Source organism: Hyaena hyaena, unplaced genomic scaffold, assembly GCF_003009895.1.
Source record: "Hyaena hyaena isolate Hyena2069 unplaced genomic scaffold, ASM300989v1 scaffold_45, whole genome shotgun sequence".
Classification (NCBI taxonomy): Eukaryota; Metazoa; Chordata; class Mammalia; order Carnivora; family Hyaenidae; genus Hyaena; species Hyaena hyaena.
Genome location: NW_024080677.1, coordinates 2787179 through 2811677, shown reverse-complemented (window position 1 = coordinate 2811677; position 24499 = coordinate 2787179). Strand labels below are relative to the sequence as shown.

The 24499-nt window shown below is 49.6% G+C and overlaps 1 protein-coding gene across 3 annotated transcripts in view; it reads left to right on the top strand.

Annotated features, from left to right (window-relative positions):
* The window catches only part of TRAK1 (trafficking kinesin protein 1), a 123007-nt gene that overhangs the window by 61662 nt on the left and 36846 nt on the right, over positions 1-24499 (top strand). For all 3 annotated transcript variants that reach the window (XM_039230371.1, XM_039230370.1, XM_039230369.1), the window contains exons 3-4: positions 18415-18491; positions 23312-23428. In XM_039230371.1, the coding sequence (XP_039086302.1) occupies positions 18441-18491; positions 23312-23428 (168 nt within the window). In that variant the 5' untranslated portion in view covers positions 18415-18440. The remainder of the gene's footprint in view (positions 1-18414; positions 18492-23311; positions 23429-24499) is intronic.

The window sequence follows — 24499 nt, the reverse complement described above, 5'->3', positions numbered from 1 at the left end:
GGCTCTGGAGCACTGGCTAGCATGACTGAACTTCGGATTTTATTTCATTTTAATCAATTTACATTTAAACGTAAGTAGCGCCAGTGACTTGTGGGCAGTCTGGGGACCATGCGTGGTGGAGCCTCAGGACAGTGACTTCTGTGATGGTATGTTGAGTAGATCTGAGGAGGGACACTCACAGAAGGATGCCCCTCCACCCTGCAAGAGGGGACACCTTCCACTTACGGCCTTCCTGTCCAGTGTTCCCAGGGAAGGTCCAGAACTCGGTCCTTGCCGCCCTCCCAGGGGCCCCGGTGTGTGCTCCTTGCCTCTGGGACAGCAGCACCCTTGCTACTTGACTCTTCCCGGGGCTGAGCTCATTCTCGAGGGCAGGGCCCTGCTACCTGCAGCTGCACATCCAGGGGTCCAGGGCCTCCCACTTGGCACAGGGATTCCTGGGCTTTCTTGCTTTGGCTTTTCTGGGACTCATCTCTGCTTTTAACCTTTAAGGGAGATTTCGGGTGGGAGGCAGGGAATATCCTAAAGGACTAAACCCAGGTATATGGTGGGGTGACAGGAAGAGTGTAGGATGGTTTTGTGTTCAAAATGCCATGTCCTAGATGTCGACTATGTAATATGTATGGACTTGGACATGGTTTGTTAAAGGCAGCCTAGATCTGAGTCAAAAGCGGAGTCTAAACAATTTGGCTATGAGTCATCACTTGAGAGTATTTTCAAATACATGAAATCGCTTTTGTTTTCATTCATACACATCGTGGCTCAGCGCAGTATCCTACACATCGTATAGTAGGCCTTAAATTTGCTGAATGAATAAGACACAAGGTAGGGACCCTCCCTCCCTCCCTTACCAGGGCTCCAGACTCACCATCGTTTAAACTGAAATAAGCCCACTTTGATGCCGTTTATTGAGATTAAATGGCATTTTTACCCCTGAGTGTGTGTCCTCATAAACATTGTACTTAAAGCTTATGCAGATTTTCGAAATACGATTTTAAACTCCCTGCCACTGAATTTCTACCAAGCCTCCTTTTTTACAAAAAACACATTTTTTTTTAAATGTCTAGGAGAGAGAGAGAGAGAGACAGCGTGAGCAGGGGAGGGTCAAAGAGAGAGGGAGTCACAGACTGAAACAGGCTCCAGGCTCTGAGCAGGCAGTCAGCACAGAGCCCGACGCGGGGCTCGAACCCACGACCCGCGAGATCATGACCTAAGCGAAAGTCGGACGCTTAACTGACTAAGCCACCCAGGCGCCCCCAAAGAATACATCTTGAATGCTGTAAAATGTAGTAATCGTTTTTCAGGTTCCAAAATATTATAGACGATGCCTATGTCTCTAGGGTTTTATTTTTAAGTAGCACTTTTTGGTGGCCTTACGTTCGTTTTTATGGAGGTAGCAATTCAGTGTAGCAGACATTTGTAGCTGCCAAAACAGGATCTTCAGCCCTAAAGATCCAAAGATGAATGAGACCTAGCGCCCAAGCCTGTGCAGAGAATTCTTTAGGATGGTCTTGCCTCTGCTGAAAGCTTCCCCCTGGGTTACGTAGGGGAGGTGAGTCAGGAGGGGGCTGCAGCTTAGCTGGGAAGCAGCCAACACACAGAAATCGCAGAATGTGCTGTGCGCCCAGGGCCACCTTCCAGTGGGTTTGATGGAAGAACCTGCCGTTTTCGGGGTTAAAGGCAAAAATCAAACAGTACAGAGGAATTGGTACTGAGACACACAGTTAAACTGTGGACTCTTCTTCCTGGCACCGTTGTAAGCTGTTAGGCTTTAGATCCTTTTCCCCCTTATCTCAGCAATTAGAATTTACAAATTTGACTGTGAATATGCCCATTTAGGAGGAGAGTGGGGGTTATCAAGTGCAGATTTAAAAAGAGCCGAGGCAGTGTATTATTACACAAGAAAGACTGAATTCATCTCAAAACAGGTAATGGTTCCTGGTGCCTGTGTGTGTGTTCCTTCTAGAAAGGAGAATGATCGCTTCAGTTCCCACTCAGCGCTGTGTCGGGCTGTTGTCAGAGTCAGCTGGGTCTCGGCTTCTGGAGCACGCCCGCCGAGCACTTCCCGGCTGAGGGCATTGTGCAGTTATTTACCACCGCTAGAGTCCTACCTGTAGACAGGTGCACCTGCTTCGGGCTTTCTTGGCGTTACCCTGTGCAGTTGCTACGAAACGTGCAGGAATCTACCGTTCCTCACCGCTCCCTGGGGAGGAAAAGTGAGGAGAGGAATCTGGAGGCGGGGAGCCAGCCTGAGGCCCTGCACCGGCCTGCCCACCTCCCCCCACTCAATGCACAACACCTGGCAGGGTCACCCTGGGGCGGGCAGGGCAGTCCCGTGCTGGCAGGTGCTTCTGCCTTTCCTGCCCCACCCCGTCCGTCCTCTCTGCTCCTGGGAGCCACCCCCTTCCGGGTCTGTCCTGGGTGACGCTGAGCCAGTGGCCCTGTGTACACCCTTCACTCCAGCTCAGCTGGGGCATGTCCTTGGCCCTGTCCAGCGCCCTGTGTGTGCCCCAGGGGCCCAGGCTCCAATGGCTCTTCTGGGCAGACAGCAGGGAGCTCCCCCAAGGACAGCCCCTTAGGACAATGTTTTGGCCTTGGGGCGACTTCAGCAATGTCCCTGGGAAACGTGGGGAGGGAAGAAGAGTGTTTTGAGTACGACTACCAGGATGAAGAGAGGAAGCCCACCAGCGAGCAGCATGAAAGCCTGGACTTCTTGGAAGAGGGTAAATTCTGTACTTTGTTCAAACTGACCCTTTCCCTGTTAGTGTCTAAGTACGCCTGGCCGTTGTACTGCTCTCACGGCACTCTTTGATTTCCCTATTGAGGTATAACTTCAAGTACACAGATCTTACATTGGTGGATGGCTTGTAACGACCCCGGTGTAAAACCACATGCAGTACGTCTGACACCCTGAGAAAGCCCCTTGTGCCCCAGGAGGGAGACCATTGTCCTTTGAGTTCTCTCACCTGAGAGTTATTTTGCTCCTTTGTTCTTGATCCACACAGAAGGAATCCAACAGTGTGCGTTGTTTTGTCTGGTTCCTGTTGCTGGGCTGATTCACACACGTTGTTGCAAATATCACTGATTGTCTTTTTGCTTGGTTTTTGGTTTTGTTTTGTTTGTTTTGGGGGGGCTTTTTTGGTTTTGTTTTGGTGACATTCCAGTACTCTGCTTTAAGAGTTTTGGTTGTTTTCTTATGACTGAAAAGGTTTGGTAAATCAGTGGAGAAGAGACTGAGTCATTATTAAATAAAGTTATGTTTATTTACTGGGGACCCACCATTGGGCTCTGTCAGAGGGACACCTGCTTCTGGAGAAGTGAGGGTGTTAAATCAGGAAGAGGCCCGGCTGCTGGGTGGGGGTTTCCTGGCTGGGCTCTGCTTTTGCTCTCAGAGTAGAGAAAGGGATTTTGCTCGCAGTGTAGAGAAAGGGATTTTGGGGCTGTGGTGGAGTGTTTAAACAGTGACTGCATGTATGTTCTTTAAGTCTTGAGGAAAAACAGTCTGAATAACTTTTCAGAATTCTTCTCTGACATGGTCTATTTTCATGTGTCAACATAACTTTTATCTTAAAAGTTATTTATAATTGGCTATACCAAAAGTGTTTTTTGTTCGAGATTTCTGTCCTAAAAACACTAACATTTTCTCTACAGGACAGTTAGAAGCATTAAATTGGAGAAAATGGGGAAAGGGAAGAGCCAGCAGAGAGGCGGGGGGGTTTCCGTGCTGAGGCCCTTTCACGAAGGAGATGGCATAGGAATGGTCGGCCAGCGGAGACTGTGCATTAGTCAGGTTCCTGGAAGTGCCTAGGAGAAAGGCATCCATCTGCTCTTGTAGAACTAGGGCCAGGCCAGGGTCCCCTGGGTCAGCTGGTGTCCCTTACAGCCCCCATGTACCCTCATCACCTGGGAGCTTGTTGGAAATGCAGATGCTTGGGCCCCAGACCCACCGAGTCAAAACTCGCCGTTTTACAAGATCTGCAGGAGACTCCTGTGCATATGAAAACACAAGATGAGCAGTTGCCGTAAAACAGAGTGAGATGAGTTTAGAAACCACTCGTGGAATATATGATTCTAAATTAAAGACTTGGGACGCCTGGGTGGTTAAGCGCCAACTTTAGCTCAGGTCATGATCTCGCGGTTCGTAAGCTCGAGCCCCTCATGGGGCTCTGCTGAGAGCCCAGAGCCTGGAGCCTGCTTTGGATTCTGTGTCTCCCTCTCTCTCTGCCACTCCCCCACTCGTGCTCTGTCTCTCTGTCTCTCTCAAAAATAAATAAACTTAAATTAAAAAGAAAAAGGCTATACAAGGTTCTGGAGCAATGTCTTAGAGCCTAGTCAAGAGAAGAAAACATTTTGTGTTGCACACATTGCATAGATCCATAGTTTTAACTCTAAGAAAAAACCTGGGAGGCCCAGGATGATGGTGATGAGAGCCAGTGTTTATTGTGAACTTATTACACGCCAGGTGCCATTCTGAGTTCTTTTTGTGGGTTCATGCCTTTACTCCTTAGAACAACCAGATGAGAGGTTAAGTGCTGTTATAATTTCCATTTCACAGGCTTGTAAGAGGAACCTTAAGTTAACTTGTCTGGAGTCACAGAGCTAGTAAGCGCTCTCCACCTGCATCGAGCACCTCAAGGGCCGAACTCTCTTCAGTCACTATGCTAGCAGTTCCCAAAGGGGGGTCCTCCACCCAGTAGCACCAGCATCACCCAGGGTTGTGTTAGAAATGCGCATTCTCGGGCCCCACCCCAGACCTGCTGGGCCAGAAACTCTGGGGTGGCCCCCCTCCCCCCACCCCCGGCAGACTGGGCTTTTTTCTGTTTCTTTCTTTTTTTTTTTTTTTAATTTATTTCTGAGAGAGAGAGAGAGCACGAGCAGGGGAGGGTCAGAGAGAGAGACAGTGTGAGCAGGGGAGGGTCAGAGAGAGAGGGAGACAGACTGGGTTTTAACATGCCATCTGGCTGATTCCAAAGCACATTGCCCTGTGCTGGTCCACATGTCAGAGATAACCTTGGGTGCTGGTTGGCTACCCCCTCAGGAGTTTCCCAGAATCTGAAACATCCTTGGGCAGGGAGAGAGAAGGGGGAGGTAGGCCACTCCCAGTTGGTAGGCGGCAGATTTTATAAGCAAAGGGAAGTTACATACAAGGCTTGTTCTGGGCGGCTCAAGACTGGATCTCTGCACCCACCTGCCAAACCTTAGAAGTTGATAGAGAGGCCCTAACTGGGTGCAGTCACGTGGGCCATGCGGGGGTCCTCAGCACCACATCGCCATCTCAGGGCTCTGTCCTCGGTGCAGCCTCTGGGATCAGGAAAGGCAAGCGGAACCCACATTCCAAGGAGGGTGTGAGGAGCCCCAAGTGCCCGGGTCCAGCTCACAGGTCAACCGGAGGTCACATCTTTTTGTCAACACTCCCCACCCAACACAGGGTCCCTGCTTTCTGATCACATTTGGGGAGGGCACTGCTTTGAACTTGCCATCTTAGAATAGATTTACATTCTTTTCTGTTTTTTTCCCTTCCCATCACCTTCCTTTCTTAATAAAATGTTTAGCTGTCCTGTGGGAGGGGGTGACCTGTTAATAGTAACTTTAGGACAGTAAGCTCAAAAGAAAGACACTTTTTTGCCAATGTGCTCAGTTTTCCTTGTAAAAGAAAATTCCTAAGACTGGCTCCTGGCCTGCAGGAAGTGTGGGGCGCAGATCAGAACATAGAGGTGTGGTTTGGAAGATGTGGTTTCTGTGGCCCATCCTGTGTCCCAGAGTCACTGGGCAGGACCCTGCTTTTCTCGGACATTGTCACACCACCCTTGTCTTGAGTTAGTGGGAAGCAAGTCCCGTGTATGGAAGAGAAATGCTCTTGAATAATGAAATTATGTGTAGGATGTCGACATGACTGTGTTCCCTGGATTCTGAGCTGGCTTAGGTGGTTTTCTTCCCTGGTAACTGATCGAAAAGAGGTGATTTGGGTTGAGCACTGAAGGACGGGATTAGTACTGGGGTTGCTCTGATAGCTGTGAATACAGGAGACGTTTGTTTTCTCCCAGTCACCTCCTGGAGGTGATAGGCACTTTCTAATGTTACCCTCTAACCTTCGAAACAGCCTTTGAAATAAACGCTACTCCTATTTGCAGTGAAAGTGGCTGAGGCTCAGCTCGGCTGTCCCTGGCCAAAATCCCACCACTGTCACCTTGCCTGGGGTCTCCCTTTCACCACACACAGGCACGAGGGGCTAATGGAGTCAAGGGCCCTTTCTGGCATCATCTCATTTAACCGTCCTAACCCACCAAGTGGGTGCTCACAGGGAGACAGGGCTCCCAGGGGAAGGAGCTGCGAGTGGCTGGGTGGCTCTTACTGTCCTCGGGGAGAGAAAGTATCTGGGCTCTGTCACGAGAACTTGCATAGCATGGACACAGAATTGACCTCAAGTAGTGTCGCGCTGTGCGGTGTTCTCGGAGGAGGGCTCTCTGGTCTGCCCCAGTGCCCTCTGCTCAGGGTGAGATCAGGCAGGGGGCAGGGCTCGGTGCTGCTGGGAGTGAAGGTGCTGGGCATGCCCCCTCTGTGCCCAGCAGGGCGTTGGCACAGGCACCAGGAAGACACTGACAGAGAGTGGCCTTTTGTGGTCATTTCCCTGTGTTTTGCCGTGTGCAGATTCCGACTGCTTTCTCAAGGCCATGCCTAAGGAGGCCTGATTTTGTAATTTTTTCTCACCTGGACATTCCTGAGGCTGTTACTCAACTGCAAGATTCCATACCTGATTCCTGGCAGGCAGCGGGATTTGGAAAGAGTACATGGAATTCTCTGGGGGTTACTGAGTGCTCCCGTAGCGGGTTTTGGTTTTCTGAGCCCACAGGCTGCAGGAGAGCATGAGACCTGTCCTCAGAGGTGGCTCCTGGTGGCCAGGATGTGAGTGGCCACATCAGTCTTTTACACAAAGGGCAGTTTTGAGGCACTGAGCACTAACCAGAAATTACCGTCTGGACAAGTAGAGATGGAGAAAATGCCAGTTGGCAGTGGGAACCTAGAACTTGATGGAGAGCCTGGCACCAGACCCCATGTGACCCCGTGCATAGCTGCACCTACTGGGTCATTCAAGTTGTTCTATTGGGACCAAGGTGAAGCCTGAGAGGCAGCACAGACAACGGACACTTCCAGCTGGAGAAGGCGGTCATGGCTGTTGGCACAGGGCCAGGCTGCATGGAGAACGGCTGGGGGAGGCTGCTGTGATGTCTGCCCCAGAGGAGGAGACCGGGTCCCGCCGTGGTGAGTGTGATGACACAGCGTGACCAGCAGCATGTGAGGGCACTATGCAGGACTCTCTCCTGATGGGGAAGGAGGTGACCCGGCTTATCAGCACTGGCCTCAGCACTGTTTGCTCATGGCGTCCATTACCTTAGTCTCCAGCCTGGAGTTTGGTTGTTGGTATCCATGGCTACCCCATGCAGGTCTCCAGCGGTGTCAGTTGCTCAGGGCGGTTCTTGCTGGGGTACAGGTACCCGCCTAACCCCCGGCTGGCCACGGACAAGGTTCACCCAGAGCCTGTGTTACTTTACTGTGTTACTTGCTGCTCTGCCCGCTCTGGCACCTGTCCCCTGACCCCTTGTCATCCCCAGTCTTCTTGTGCCTGGACCCCCAGCCGCATCTCCCACCTGGCCCTTCCTGTTAATTATGCTAATTTATGCATGCATCTTACCAGCTCGGCTCAAGAGTGGGAGTCATGTATTTATTTACTTAGGAGACAGTAGTCAAGAGTGCCAACTTGGGGGTCAGACTCTGACCGTGGGCAGTGTGGACAGCCAACAGTAATACTTTTCTCCTAGGAAGAAGGTAAACCCTGAGGGAGATGATAGCCATGCTGCACTTGGCAGAGAGCCAGCACGTGGTGGGCAGTCATAAGTGGTTATCACCGAGTAATCCCTCGTTAGATATCCTAGATCAACACTGAGTGTTCCAGTCCAGGGCGGGGTAGATGATTATGGCATCTAATAGACCAGGATCAAGTCCTTGGTCGTGTCCTTGGACAGTCCACTTGGCCTCCCCGTCTGGTGTGTTAAATGTGAATCATATTGGTGTCATGGAGCTGTTCTTGGTTTTAGGTAAATAATATTTGTAAAGTGACCCAGGTTGTGGCTGGTGTGACATGGATCCTCAGTACCATTTTGTTTCTCCTTCCCTGCCTCTTCAGTAACTTGCCACAGTGCTCTGCTCTGAGCCCACCTTAGAAGGGAAAGAGAGCCAATAAAATAGTCACGCTAAAATTTCAGGTGCTGCCTTGCAGTGAAATGTAGCCACAGCTGTCCCCCTCCTACCTCTCAGCACCTAGATCAGGCTCCACGCAGACGTGGACAGTGGCCGAGCAGACGGCTGTGGTAGTGGGCTGGCCACTGCCACCACACCGTCCCGGAGGCCGGCTCAGTGGCTGCTGGGACAAACCAGCACCTTTCAGCTGAGAGCAGTGGCAGCGTCCGTCTGCCTGTTTGCTTCTGGCTTAAGACCACAGGTGCTTGGTAGCTGATGCCTTTCCTTTGAACACCGCCTCATCATCACTTTGTGTTCCATTAAACTTGAGATTGCCCTCTTCCAGATGGCTTCTTCCCTCCACCCCCCAAAAGCTGAGGGGAGAAGGGAGGTGACTCTCTGGGACATTTGCTTATTTTGGGGTGACCAGCTCTATACCAGGGCTTTCATGGTTTCCCCTCTCTCTGGGGTGTTGAAAAGACATGAGCCTTTCTTTTCCTCGACTGGTCTGGGAAAATCCAGAATCTTCCTTTTTCTTGAGTCCCAATTATGTGTTGGGTCCCAAATAAGATGCTACTGCCTTCATGTGCCTTACATAGCCCAGGTGGGAGGGGGTATGGGACATTTGTAGCCATTTTTGAGTGGGTCCTCACCCTGTTCTACTACACCCTTTTCAAGGGCTGCATCAAAATAGTTCTTTCTGTTTGTTTTTTAAACCAAATAATGTGTGTCATACGGGTTGTAGTGGTTAACCCACTTGGGCTACTGGGCCGAGTCTAAATTATTTTGAAGATGGATATTGAAGGACACCAGCTAAGCCAGAGGTGAGGCTCTCACTTGAGAAAAGGGTGGACATGCCCTGCCTGGGGAGAAATCCCAAAGTCACTCTTTCCGAAAACTGGAGAGAGGTGGCTCTTGGTTTACTTACAGCTGTACCATCTGAGAAAATTGTAGTGACAGTTATCTAATTGAAAATAACACGCTGTCTGTGGTGTGGACTAGTACGTTTGCGTGCCTTTTATCAGGGCTCATTTTTAAGTGGGTGATGCTTTTCCTAAACAGTTTTGCTGTCTGAGAACAGCGCTGTGGTCTGAAGAAGGCTTAGTCGGGGATCGAGGTAAGAAGGCGGTGCTTCTGCAGCGCCATGTAATGGGGCAGTGGTTGGGATACACTAGACGTAGTTCCAGAAGGCTCATTTGAGTGTTCACTAAATTAAAGTATTGAGGTACAACCTACATGCCATAAAATTCAGCTGTTTTAAGTGGACAGTGTAATGACTTTTAGTGAATTCTGAGTTGTACCACCATCACCATAGTTCAGTTTTATTTTTTATTTTTTATTTTTATTTTTTAGAGAGAGAGGGAGAGAGAACTCATGCTAGAGCAAGGAAGGGACAGAGGATTGAGAGAGAGAGAGAGAGAGAGAGAGAGAGAGAGAATCTTAAGCAGGCGCCACACTAAGTGTGGAACCTGACACAGGGCTTGATCCCACGAGCCTGGGATTGTGACCTGAGCCAAAATCAAGAGCTGGACTCTCAACTGACTGAGCCACCCAGGTGCCCCCACCATAGTTCAGATTTAGTACATTTGTATCCCCTCCCTGTGTGAGCTCCCTCACAAGAGCAGGGAAGGGGCAGAGAGGGAGAGAGAGAGAATCCCAAGTGGGCTCTGCACTGACTGCGCAAAGCCCCATGCAGAGCTCAATGCCACGAACCATGAAATCATGACCTGAGCTGAAATCAAGAGTCAGACCCTTAACTAACTGAGCCACCCAGGCGCCCCCAATACTTTGTTCCTTTTTACAACTGCATTACTGGTCCCTGTGCAAACATAGCACATCTTGTTCATCCACTCACCAGTAGAGTCATTTGGGTTGTTTCCACGTTCTGGCTTGTAATGAGTAATGCCACTGCAAACATTTGTGTACAAGTTTTGGGTGGACATAGGTTTTATTTCTCTTGGGTAGAGGCCTAGGGGACTTTTTTTTTTTTAAGTTGACTTATTTTTTGAGAGAGAGAGAGAGCGCGCGCAGGGGAGAGGCTGGGGGGGGGGGAGAGGGAGACCTAGAATCCGAAGCAGGCTCCAGGCTCTGAGCTGTCGGCACAGAGCCCAACGTGGGGCTTGAACCCACAAACTGTAAGATCATGACCCGAGCTGAAGTTGGACACATAACTGACTGAGCCACCCAGGCGCCCTGAGGCCTAGGGGTTGTTTAAAGTCTATGGCCTTAGGCTGGGAATGCAGACTGGTGCAGCCACTCTGGAAAACAGTATGGAGGTTCCTCAAAAACTGAAAAATGGAACTACCCTACAACCCAGCAATTGCATTACTGGGTATTCATTCAATGGATACAGGTGTGCTGTTTTGAAGGGACACATGCACCCCAGTGTTTATAGCAGCAGTATCAAAATGTCCATTGATGGATGAATGGATAAAGAAGGTGTGTGTATACACACACACACACACACACGGAGTAATACTCGGCAATCAAAAAGAATGAAATCTTGCCATTTGCAACTATGTGGACGGAACTAGAGGGTAGTATGCTAAGTGAAATTAGTCAGAGAAAGACAAATATCATATGACTCCACTCATATGAGGACTCTAAGATACAAAACATATGAACTTAAGGGAAGGGGAGCAAAAATAATATGAAAACAGGGAGGGGGACAAAAACATAAGAGACTCTTAAATATGGAGAACAAACAGAGGGTTGCTGGAGGGGTTGTGGGAGGGGGGATGGGCTCCATGGGTATTTAAGGGGCATTAAGGAATCTCCTCCTGAAACCATTGTTGCACCATATGCTAACTAACTTGGATGTAAAATAAAAAATAAATAGATTATTAAATAAAGGTCTATGACCTTAGGTAAGTCACCTGACTTCCTCAGAGCCTGAGTTTCCCTGCCACAAGTGTGGGGTTACATGCGTCTCACCCACCGGCACCAGATCTGGCCGAGATTCGCAGGGATTGCTACCAGGCAGCTGAGTCAGGATAGCCATCAAAGATGCCCCCCTCATCGGAATGCTTTGCCACACTGACCCAGCCTGGATGACTGAGAGCTGTCCTCCATGGGAAACCTTCCCAGCAGGAAGACGGGCCCTGGGGAGGAGCATAAACGCCCCAGATGGCGAAGCAGGAGAGGGACGGTCCCCGCAGAAGGAAACCGGCACCACAGGGTGGCAACCAGCCATCCAAGAGTGGCATCATCAGGTGGACTGATGCAGAATGGGCACAGTGGGGGAGTGGGGAGCAGGCGAGGAACCAGGTATGGACAGTCCCTGGATAATTTATATATCGAGGCTGCTGCTTGTAGGCAGTGGCAGAGCTGGTGAGGGTTTTTAAGTGGAGCGTTGACCAATTAAAATCAAAAGCAAGTAGCCAACGCTTTAAATAAAGGAAATGTATTTTGTAATGCCTGGAAAAGTAGCAGCAGTGGTGACTCATTGAGAATTTTATAGGGATCTTTTTAGCTGTGGCTTTCAGCTTCTGAACCTTCCACCCCTTGCCAGGGCAGGGCAGACTATAAGTATTTATTAGGTTTACTTCCTGGAGGATCAGGGGCCCAATGTAGGGATGCTTTTTCAACTGACAGCTGCTGTTAGTGGCCAGAGTGAGAGAGGGAGAATTACTGCTTCGTGGACGATTCTCTTCTCTGACCCCTGAGGGCCGGCTCCTGTCTCGACTGGGCATATTGAAAGTTTATTTGGTGTTGTATCGTTGTTAGAATAAATATTACAGGAAATAAAATTTACTTAAGTAAAACTAATGCTAAGGTACAGAAGATAGAAGGAGAAATTATCAGAAAGGGGACTGGATTCGGGGTTCTAAAAAAAAGTTGAAAAACAATGGTCTAGTTAATTAAGGAAATGGCCTGGGTGGCTCAGTCGGTTAAGCGTCCGACTACGGCTCAGGTTATGATCTCAAAATTTGTGGGTTCAAGCCCCACATCAGGCTCTGTGCTGACAGCTCAGAGCCTGGAGCCTGTTTCAGATCTGTGTCTCCCTCTCTCTCTGCCCTCCTCTGCTCACAGTCTGTCTCTCTCTCAAAAATAAATACGCGTTTAAAAAATTACATATATAAAAAAGAAATTACCTGTGAATAAGCTAGATCACATGGCCAAACTACCCAAAGGTGCAAGTGTAGTGGGCAGTCATGAGTATCTTCCCTCCATTCATGGATATTGGCTACTTGGTTTAGTGTTATAAGGGAACAGTGTCTACCAAGGTCTTGGGATACACACAAACTTAGGTATATATGTGTATAATTTTACATATACGTGCATTGATGTATGTGTACACACGCGTATTTGTATGGGTGGAAATATTCCTTCAGTCATTTCCTCCACAGGTATGCAAAACTGACATAGGAGAAATGTTCTCGAAATTAGGTTAAGAAATGATGAGAGCAGGGGCGTCTGGGGGGCTCAGTTAGTTAAGCATCCGACTTCGGCTCAGGTCATGATCTCACAGTTCAGGAGTTTGAGCCCCGCATCGGGTCTGTGCTGACAGCTCAGAGCCTGGAGCCTGCTTCGGATCCTGTGTCTCCCCTGCTTGTGCTTTGTCTCTCTCTCTCTCTCAAAAATAAATAAAAGGTTAAAAAATTTTAAGAAAAATGATGAGAGCTAACTGTTGACTCAGTTTTATGGGAACCATGCTGCCAAAATGCAGTGCATAAATGAGAACTGAGGGCTGCTAACGAGAGAGTTTTCAGAGAAGTCTGATAAGGCCAGAATGTCAAGGGGGTCTTGTCAGGCCGGTTAGCGTGACCAGAAGACACAGGTTCGCAGGGAGAGCCAGCTGGAACCTTTTTGCCCTCCGTCTTATCGGTCAGGCCTCCTGCGTCGTGCCCCTGGCTCCCTGCCCGGTCTGCCCTACTGCCTGCATGGCCTCTGCCCTCTTCTGTGGCTCTTTCCCCAGGGCTGCTTCAGCTTCCCTCTCACCCCGGAGCCTCCCCCAGCCCCCGGCCCCATTGTTTTCTGCCCTGTGGGGGTCTCTCCTGGGCCTCAGGTCTTCACCCCTGAGCCTCTCACTGCCTGCATCTCCTTGGCATTCGGCAGGGCCTCGTTTCTATTCAGGGCCTGCTCTCTCTGGGTCTTGGGGATTTCTTGGCCAGCATCTCCCGTCTGTGAACAGGAGCTATAAGGTGGCTGCCAACATTTACTCTCAAAATTGTTTGGGGCACGGTTTAATTGGCATAAAGCTTGCATTCCTGATTTTCAGCCCGAGCACCCCCACCCCGCTTCCGATCTGCACCCTCAGCTAGCCGACCGCCCAGTACGGGCCTCCCTCCCTCTGCTCAGCCAGCCCAGGGCCACTCATTTGAATCTGGCTTCGTGATTCTACCTACGCGTGCAAGGATGGGCCCTCGACCCTTTTCTCATTGCAAATCGGATTCTTCTGAACCACAGTTTAGTACCTCCAGCCCCCTGAGGGCATTCCTGCGGAGGGCTGCGCACGGCCCTCTGCCTGGTACATTGTCCAGTGGTGACCTCAGCCGCTGTCCCCTTTGCCAGAGAGTGAGTATGCGAGGGCCGCCCCATGGTGCTTCTGAGCTTCTGTCTCACGGGTCTGTCTTGCCTGGGGACACTAGGCAAGTGGAATGCCTTTGTCCCCTCTGTCCCAGTGAGAAGCCCAGATCCTATCTTTCTGATTTACCACACCCCATCTTATCTCTTAACTCTCTCAAGGAAAGAGAACACCTCTCTCTACCTTCACAGCCACTTAGGATTTCCTTGGATTAATCAACAGCCTTGACCACCCCCACCTCCACCCCCCGCCCCCCTCCATTTCTCTTTACTGGAGCCAGACTCCTTTCTGAAATGCAGCTCTTATGTGGACATTCCCCCTTTGAGAACCCTCCAGTGGAATCTGTTGTCCCATTACTAAAGTCCCAAGTCGCTAAAGGGACTTGGCAGATCTCACACACCCCGGACCCCTGCCCAGGGTTGCCTTGATGCAGAACCCTGTTTTCTGTGTGACTCGGAAGGGCTGGTCTCCTGCCCTGTTCGGCGCAGAGCTGGCTGCACGTTTGGTACATGGCAGGCTGGTACCGCCAGAGACGTGCCGTGTGTCCGCTGCGTCTGCTTTGCCACTGTTGGCTCGTTCTACTGATTTTTCTAGGACTTGGACCCTAGTTTCTACATGTTATTATAGAGGTTTATGGCTGTTTTTTGTTGTTGTTTTTTTTTGAACACCCTTTGAGTGGGAGTGGATTAATTCGGTAGTGCTTCCTTGGTCAGAACTGAACCTCCATTTGGAATCCTGTTCCCATAGAGAGGGAAACAGGAACACGGTTTCTTATACGCGGAGTATCTGGAAAGCTGGTGCTTGGAGAGCGCAGCCTGTACTTACTGTTTAAAGGCCTCACTGGCTATTTTCCCACCTCCTTGTTCTCACCCCTGCCCCCTCACTTCTTGGAAGAGGAAACCCAAGGCGGGGCTTTTCCAGGGCCTCGTGACCTTGGTGGAGCATCGTGTGAAAACCTAAGCCTCAGGGTCCTGGCGCCTGGGATCTTTCTCCTACACGGTGGATGTTTCTTGCTCTGTTGATGCTTCCAAAAGTTGTCGATGTGTGCTGGCCTCAGCCTTGCCCTTGAATTCTTTATGGCTCCCCCTAACTTAGGACAGGAACCAGACTGACTTAGGTGCACAATCCTTGCCTTAAAACCCATTTGCTGTGACCTCCATCGAGTCCTTAACTTCTCCAGTCTCAGTTTTCTCATCTGTGGAATGGTCATAACAGCACCTACCCTGCAGGGGTGTGGTGAGGATTAAGGAAGAAGCTCCTTAAATCTCCAGATGCAGCAGGGACTCTATACATATTTAATTAACTGTTGCCCTTGCTGGGAGTCTCTGCTTTTTTTTTTTTTTTTTTTTTAAATCCACCATTTGCTAGCTGAGTCACATCTGAGATCAGAGGAGTTATTTAACCTCTCTGGGCCTCTAGTTCCTTCCCATTTGTAACATGGAGTTAGTTTAAGTTCCTATCCTGTAGTATTTATTGATCATCTAGTGGAGTAGTATTGAACATGGCCTGGCCATAGGAAGTGTGCTCCAGAAAGGTCTGATTTCTCTGTGGTTCCTGTTACTGATTTCTTATAAAAGTTGTACCTGGGAGGCTCCCAGGACCCTATACCATAGTCAACTGCATATTTTCTGAAAAATATTTTAAGTAAATTTTTTTCCTATTCATGCATGGTCACTACAAAAACAAATTCCCTTCAAAGCACAAAAATTAAAACTTGTAATACCATCTAAATGTCAATATTTTTATAGCTCTTCTAATTTTTTCCCGTGTGTTATGAATCAGTACATCTTCTCCCTGTTGGAATTCTTTGTATTTTTAAAGACCTAACGGGAAGAACAGTGCACTTACCTCAATAGCTCAGGGTCAATGGTGGATTTTCATTTATGCCTCTGACTTCTGAAGCTCGGCTCTGTCAAAGGCCGGGGGACTTTGGGGAGGTCTCCACCTCACTCTGTAGCCCTGGACGGAATGTGAAAGGTCACTCCTGCGCTCCTGTCACCATGTGTATGGTGACAACGTGTGCCTGACTGGTTGATGCTAGAGAAAGCCCGCCGTTCCAAGTTTACATCTATGGGGTCAGTTGTTAAAGCACATTAAGGCTTTTTAATAGTTGTTTTTTTTTTTTTTTATTATTTCTAGGAGAGAGAGAGACAGCGTGAACAGGGGAGGGTCAGAGAGAGAGGGAGTCACAGACTCTGAAATTGGCTCCAGGCTCTGAGCTGGCAGTCAGCACAGAGCCCGACGCGGGGCTCGAACCCACGAACCGCGAGATCATGACCCAAGCGAAAGTCGGATGCTTAACCAACTAAGCCACCCAGGCGCCCCACATTAAGGCTTTTTAAAATTAGCTTTATAAGAGGGCAACACAAGGGATCTTTGTGGACCTAGATACACAAACCTATGCAGGTGATAGAAGTGTTAGAGCTTCATATCCACGTACACGCAAGCACATGTGCACACACAGGTGAGCACCAGTTAGTCTGGGAAATCGGAATGGGATTCACGGATTGTATCAATGTCAGTGCCCCCGGCTGGGATGTAATTTCACAAAAGGTTACCACTGTGGGAAGCTGGGTACAGGGCATAAGGGATCTCTGTATTATTTCTTGCATCTGCACATGATTCTCTAGGCATGTGATTAACTACAAAGACCTCAATTCAAAAAATTCGCTTGCAAAATGTAAGTGTAATTGCTGATTGATATAATCCTGGAGGAAAAAAATAAAAACAGCTCTGAAGTGTGCTCTCTCATATTAGGGTGACATGGGGCCAGATGAGTTAAGGTGTACAGACACTGGTGTCAGTACAGAGGCCTTTTGTGACTGTGGTGGGGGTGGGGAAGGGGGTCTGTGCGGGAGCCTGTGGGGGGCCTCCTGCATCTTTATCTGCACGGCCACAGCCCAGCACAGCTGCCCAGCATGAACACTGACTCCTTTTGGGGCATAGGAATCTTCACTTAGAGATTTCTCCTGACCCCGAGCTGATGAACAATTTAGAGCAATTGGAGCCGGACTCCATCTCCATCAAATTAAGTTCTGGTTGAAACCAACCCTTAAAGCTCTTCCTTGCTCTTGCTAGTCGGGCAGCTCCCCGGAGGTGAGGGAAGGGGGTGCCCAAGCCGAGCCCTTCCTCCCAGCGAGCTCCTCAAGGTGCTGGGTGGAGGAGAGCCGGCCAAGGAGCCCCCTCTCCTGGCTCTGGGAGGCCTTGCTGGTAGGGTTTCAGATTTGGAACCAGATTTTGGGTCTCCCTAAGCTAGAATATCATTCCAACAGATAGGATTCCTCTAAGCCCATTCACGAGGCTGATCTTTACTTGGGTTTAATAAAATATTTAGAGACCTATCGCATTCCAGTCGCAGGCTGAGTAGTACGCTTAATTTCCAAATGCCTTGCTTGGGCTGCTCCTGAATGTGGGTCATTGTGAGAGTTTTACCAAGTCCTCGGCCTTAAGGAATTATCTACTGGAGTCATAGTTATGAAGAGTCACTATGCCATTACGTATTGCAAAAGTTGCAGGCTTAACAATTTGTACATGTGGGTCCTAACCCCATTTACATCCATTCCTTCCTACACAGAATAAAGCCCATGCTACCTTCTTGGTGTTTGTTGAATTGCAAAGCAATTCCCTGCCATCGATTTAAAATAAAACAGCCCTGAGATTTTTCTGCAGACTAAAGCATTCTTTCATCACATGACTTTTTTCAATAGGAGAGCAAAGACGTACAGTCCTTAAGTGACCTCAGTGAATTACATGTATGCCGACATATCACTCTGTGTGTATAAGTGTGCATATTTGTGTATAGCAGCAATAGTTAGTCTTTTTGGTGTTGAGTAAAAAGACTACTACCGTGGTTTTCCTGGTATGGAAACTGGTTGCATATCCTTAGAATTTAGGAGTGGGGATTGGAGGGGCTCTGCCATCATGAAATTATCAGCTAAGGTTGTTATTTAATAATTATATTGCTAGCTGCTTTCTGAGGGATTCCACTGTGTCCATTTGGTTGGGTCTCTGTGGTTCGTGAGGTCTAGACCCTGTAGTTAGGGTAAGTCACACGTTGGTGGCTGTGCTGCTGACCCATTTCCGTTTGCTGAGTTTAATTTTTTTAATGTTTCATTTATGTTTTGAGAGAGAGCAAGTGCATGAGCAGGGGAGGAACAGAGGGAGGGGGAGACACAGAATCCAAAGACTCTGAGCTGTCAGCACAGAGCCCGACGTGTGGCTCTAACCCACGAACCACGAGATCATGACGTGAGCCGAAGTTGGATGCTCAACCAACTGAGCCCCCCAGGCGCCCCGTTTGCTGAGTTTCTATGCAGCCAGACCCCTTTCCACTCCAACACCCCGTCCTTAGTGTCCCCTTTGAATGTGCACATGCATGGGAGTGCGCGCGCACACAGACACACACATATACACACGCATGGTGTCAAAGCCTTGCAGGATTGGAAGTTACCCACTCTTAGTTCTCCTTGGAGCTCTTCCCTGGAAATGAAATCCAGTGGTGCCGAGCACAGTGTGGGTTGAACAAAACTGACAAAACCAACAATGCTTTGTGTCTGATCCACAGGCACAATTTGAAGGGCCACCTTTTTAGGTGGGTCATTTATTTGGCCGGTTTGCGATATCCATAGTTTCATTGCCACTTTTATTTCTTGCAGTCTTATGTGCTGAAAGAGTTGGCCAGATGACTAAGACGTATAATGACATAGACGCTGTCACTCGGCTTCTTGAGGAGGTAAGTGTTTCCGGGGAGGCAAAGAGCCATTTATGATGGCCTGATTGTAACTTAAATTGATTAAAGAATACATTCTGTCTGTCTCAGTGAAGAATTGCCACAACTGGGCCCTCTCGGGGTGTAATGCATTGGCTTTACTTTTCTAACTGGTAGCTGTGTAGGTCTTTGTAGCTGTAACTTTGTACAAGTATGTTGGGTTTTAAAAGGAATGTACTCATGACATTAAAAAATAGGGCTACTTGCTAGAATAACTGGGTTAAGATTTTTAAAATTAAAAAAAAATTTAATGTTTATTTTTGAGGGAGAGAAAGAGAGAGCATGCGCAAATGGAGAAGGGCAGAGAGAGAGGGAGACACAGAATCTGAAGCAGGCTCCCAGCTCTGAGCTGTCAGCACAGAGCCTGGTGCAGGTCTCGAACTCCTGAACTTCGAGATAAGACCTGAACTAAAGTTGGACACTTAACTGGGCCAGCCAGGCTCCCCATATATATTTTTTTAATGTTTATTTTATTTTTGAGAGCGGGCACAAGCCAGGGAGGGGCAGAGAGAGAGAGAGAGAGAGAGAGAGAGAGAGAGAGAGAGAGAAAGAGAGGAGAGACAGGGATCCGAAGCAGGTTCTGCACCGATACCCATGGGGCTCGAACTTGCGAGCTGTGAGATCATTACCTGAGCCAACGTCGGAGGAAGCTCAACCGACTGAGCCCAGGCGTCCCAGCACCACTGGCTTTTGAAAATGGTTCATCACAGACCGTTTCCCTCTGTGTCCATTTCCCCAGCAGCTCCACACTGTCCAGGCTCCCTTGTATTTCCAGCATCCGTTCCTCACTCCGCACACCGTTAGCCGTCAGGTCATCTGAAGGGGCTCTGTCTGGACCTTTCTTTTCTTTCCAAGGCCTCTCCACGCCTCCAGCCCCCAGAGCATCAGCAGTGAGGTTTTGTGTCTCTCTCCGGCTGCCCCATCCCGAGCCCGCTGACTGCTTTGCCCCACCCCCGACACTTAGAGACACTTCGAAGTCCTCCCTGTGGTACCCAAGGCCGCATGGCAGTCACATTCTGAAACCCTTCCAGCTTGCTCCCCGGGACCTGCCCCATCTATCCCTGGCTCATGGGGGCTTTGAAGCTGTCCATCACCACGCCCCGGGTGCCCCCGTGAACACAGGCGTCATCGTGCAATTCGCTTTGTTCTGTTCTGTACTTTTTCTGGGATGCTGCCTCTGTGAGTGTCCACTGCCTGCAGTTCTCGGAGGGCCACGTGATCCCCCACAGGGCGAGATTGGTGTCTGCTTGGACGTCTGAGGATGGCTTGCAAAGGGCCCTGGGAGCACAGCTCTTCGTGCCCAGCCTGGGCGCCAGCAGTCCCCACCCCCAGCCTATCTCCTGAGCAGCTGCCACTCCACGGAGAGCACGCTGCCCTCTTTTGAAAACGAGCTGTTGGAAAGAACACTTGTGGAGGACTTTCCTCGGTGGCTCTGTTGTGCCTTCTCGGTTTTATTTTTAGCAGCTCACCATGGCAATGGTCTGGGCGTCTCTGTGTTTTGTTCATAATGCCATTCTTCCCCTTGTCCTGATAAGAACCATATCTGAGTCACTGCCTTTCCTTGGAACTAGGCGGGTTCCCCGGTTAAAGTCTCCCCGCCTGGGTCACGTGACTGTCATGCCGTGCTGCGTTTTGCTCGGTGTGGCTTTGGCTCCGTTTCCTCCGAGCCTTTGGTTTGCAGGCAGGGTGCGGGGGGCGCGGGGGTGGTGCGCACCAGATGCCAGAGCCCAGCCCACGAGGCCCGCGGGAGGCTTTTGCTTCTGCCTCCGCTGGGAAGAGGACTCTGCTGCTCGCCTTGGCTTCCTGCCGGTGGAGTTACCTTTTGGGGAGGGCTGTTCCTGGGGTCCCTGAGTCATGTGTTTTATCCTGAGATTGGTGAATGAGATGAGTCAGCTGCTCAGCGTGGGAGGCCGCTCCTCTCCGTCCCCAGGGCTGTGTGAGGTGGCATGAGTGCCACTCTCACGAGGGGCTGAGCCTAGTCACAGTTCTTGTCAGCACAGCCCAGGCGGGAAGAGGGAGCGAGCAATCAGAATGAGCTCCGCTTGGCTGCTTTTTCCAAGGAGTGAAGGAACGAGCTCTCTTCATTGAGGATTTCCAAGGGCCTCAGTTATTTATTTGTAACCTGTCATTCTCACTGTCTTAAGCCAGGGGCCATAGCCTAGATGTTCCCGTGTTTTTTATTTTTTATTTATTTATTTATTTTTTAATGTTTTTATTTATTTCTAGGAGAGAGAGAGAGAGAGACAGCATGAGCAGGGGAGGGTCAGAGAGAGAGGGAGTCACAGACTGAAAAAGGCTCCAGGCTCTGAGCTGGCAGTCAGCACAGAGCCCGATGCGGGGCTCGAACCCACGAACCGCGAGATCATGACCTAAGCGAAAGTCGGACGCTTAACCGACTAAGCCACCCAGGCGCCCCATCCCGTGTTTTTTAAAGTAAACACTTACCGAATGTCAGCTGGATGTAATAAATAGGAATGCCTTCATTCCTCTGATTCTCCAGAAGAAACCCAACCTGTCTGTCCCCTTAGGAAAGTAAAAACAGAGTTACTACAGTAAGTTTTTACCTATTGTAACTTTTAGATGAACCGCTTTTAGGTAACTTTTAAGTAGTCTCTACACCCAATGTGGGGCTTGAACCTACAACCTGAGATCAAGCATCACACGCTCTAGTGACTGAGCCAGCCAGGCGCCCCACCTTAGGTAACTTTTAGGCACCACGTAATTTGTTTTAAGTTTTTCATTTCACCCATAAATATTTTTACTATTATTTCTTCTTTCTTTTTTCCTCCTGCAGAGAGTTTTTGTTTATGTCACTATAAAGATTAGATATTTGGTTTAGATGAGGTGAGGGCCGCCCGGCCCCTAGGTTGTCCTGAGGGGGTGCGAGGGGCTTCATCGAGCGCACAGCCCATTTGTTTTTCTTCCCCTGCCCGTCGCTCTGAAGCCCCGTGCGCCGCGGGAAGCCCTCACCTTCGGGTGCTCCGACTGGCCTCGTCCAGCGGACCCTCACGTGATGCTTCCTGCTTGATTTGTGTGCCGTGGGCCTGCACACAGGATGTGGCCCCGGCGTACAGAATGCCTGTGCTTGTGGAGACGTAGCGTGTGCGTGGCGTGACGGGTGCGTGATGGCAGCGCAGGGCAGCGATGCTGTGAAGCAAAGCATGAAGCGCTGGCCGCGTATTTGGTGCGAGGGCTTGTTCTGGTAGGTGGATGTAAGAGGCCTGCGTTCGCTTTGTGGAGACCACGCTTCCAGACGGACACTCGGATTGCGGTTTTAATTGAGGGTTAGCCGGTGGAAACCGCCTGCACAAAATGCTAACTTCGAGTCGGCCTGGAGAGCTAGGTCTCCTCACAGAGTCCCTTTAGGTCCTTTCCCCCAGGGGCCAAATAAGCGCACCTGTTGAGCTAAGTACCCTCCTAGGAAGGCCTGTAACCAGCATGGATATGTACACAGAGAGGAGCATCTCCGTTCATTGGGCAGAGTCACTGGTCCCCTTTGGTCCTTGGCAGGCATGTGAGGGGTCACGGATGGTGGAAATAAGTTGGACGTGTTTGTGGCTCCCTTGATGTGACACCTGGCTGGCTTCCGGAGCGGTGGTGATAGCCAGTTGCAAGTTTCAGGACTGCGAAGACCAAGTGAAGAGTGACCATCATCTGTGTGAGAGAGAGAATGTCAAATCCAGAGTCTCCCCAAACCGCCCTTTGACCTTCAGTGCTCGGCTCATACTTCAGAGAAACTCCCGTGAAAAGTGAGGGAAGATGTGTTGCTAGTGCAAGGAATGATTTGGTGCATATGTGAGAAGTTAGAAGTAAAAGCTGCTTTTTTTTTTTTTCTTTTTTAAATATCATACGACTCTGAATCATAATGCTAGAAGACTTTTCCACGGGTAGCCCCACCTCCCCTCCCCATCTAAGATGAAAACAGATGAGGAAACCAGGTCAGGGGATGTTCAGGCAGAACCCGACCTCTTAGAGTCATGGAGTAGAAGGGTTTTCCCGGAGCAGTTAAACTTGACCAGTACCTGCTGTAAGAAGTGCATCTTTGGTTATGACTTGATACTCACGTATATAAACACATGACAAGCAGAAGCGCAAACATGAGCTAATGCCCTTATTACATGGAATGCACTTTGGTATTTCAGTTTTGTGCCATTGAATTTCATTTAAAACAAAACAGCAGCTGCCATTACTAAAATGAGTCTCAACCTACTGACAGTTTATAAAAAGCTAACCAGGAGTGTACCTGACCCTTGTTAAGCAGAGCGTGTTGGCCCAAGGCCATGTACTGATTTGTCTTTGTCGCCCGTTCAGATGGGACACCAATCAGGAGAGATAATGGGCTTTTGGTTCAGTTTTATAAGGAAATTAGTCATGTCAAGAATCAGAGTTGAACTTACCTGTTAAGTAAGTTACCTGTTGGAACTTTGTTAACACCTTCGGTGTCTGTCCCTTCACTAATGGCACCTCTCTGAGGACACAGGGACTAGCTTTATAAGGATTTCACAAATACCAGAGCTGCTGCAGAGGAATGTTTCTGGAAGCACATGTCTCCTTGTGTTCATTGGATTCTGAGGGTGTCCCTCATTGCGTAGCTCTTGCACGTCACGTGGGTAGAGCGCTGCCCTCCTCTGAGCAGGTGTCCCATGCTGGTGCATGGATGGTGAGTTCTTCATTCCTTTCTCATTCCTGAACACCCTCTTTTCCTCAGTTGACACCAAGCACCCTTGGCTCCTTCAGGAAGCACAGGTGCTTTGAACGTCTGTTCTCCCTTTTGCCTCCCATAGAAAGAGCGGGATTTAGAACTGGCCGCTCGGATCGGCCAGTCGTTGTTGAAGAAGAACAAGACGCTAACCGAGAGGAACGAGCTGCTGGAAGAGCAGGTGGAACACATCAGGGAGGAGGTGAGGAGCCGGCGGCCGGGCCGGGTGGGCTTGGCTCAGGCCCCCAGAGCTGCCGGCCCCGAGGCGGCCACCTGCTGCGCCTTCTCTTCCGGGGGTTGTGGACGGCGCCAGCTGGGGCAGGAACAGCCCTCACAGTCCCCGTCTCCTAAGAGTCCAGACCCTCACGTAGGCTGGGAAGGACACTCGGCACGTGGCAGGGGTGCACACAGGCTAAGACGGCGGTGAGAAGGGGCTCCTGAGGGGGGCCGGCGTGCGCAGGCTGGAGGGGAGCCTGAGGAAGGCAGCGACTGCACGATCTTCCTACAATGTGACTTCATGTTTGTAAAACAGACCAAAAAAATAGCCTGTTGTCATGATGGAAACCCTATCATTTCCATGATACAAATCTTGGCCAAAGGGTATCAGTGGTCAGGGGCAGGGAGATGAAGGCTTTAGGCTTATCTTAAGGGACTGAAGTTTCAGGGGAGTAGAACTGGTTTCCTGGAAGGTCACAGTGTGGGCAGGAGTTGGAAGGTTCTCCAGAGTCAGATGGTGTCACAAGGCTTAGGAGATAGAGCTGGGCCCTACTCTGTAGCTTCTTTTTTTAATATTTATTTATTTTTGAGAGAGAGAATGAGAGAGTGCGCATGCACACAAGCAAGGGAGGGGCAGAGAGAGAGGGAGACACAGAATCCAAAGCAGGCTCCAGGCTCCAGGCTATTAGGCAAGGAGCTCGATGCGGGGCTCAAACTCAAGAACCATGAGATCATGACCTGAGCCGAAGTCGGACCCTCAACCGACTGAGCCACCCAGGCGCCCTGTAATTTCTTCTCCATTATCCTGTGCTTTTAACTGGCAGTTTTAGCTGTGAGGACTTCCATTTGATTTTCTTCTCCTGGTTTAAAAAATTTTATTTATTTATTTATTTATTTATTTATTTATTTATTTTTTGAGAAAGAGACAGAGCATGAGCATGGGAGGAGCAGAGAGAGAGAGGGAGAGAAAGAAACTGAATCTGGCTCCAGCCTCTGAGCTGTCAGCATAGAGCCTGACATGGGGCTCAAACTCATACACTGTGAGATCATGACCTAA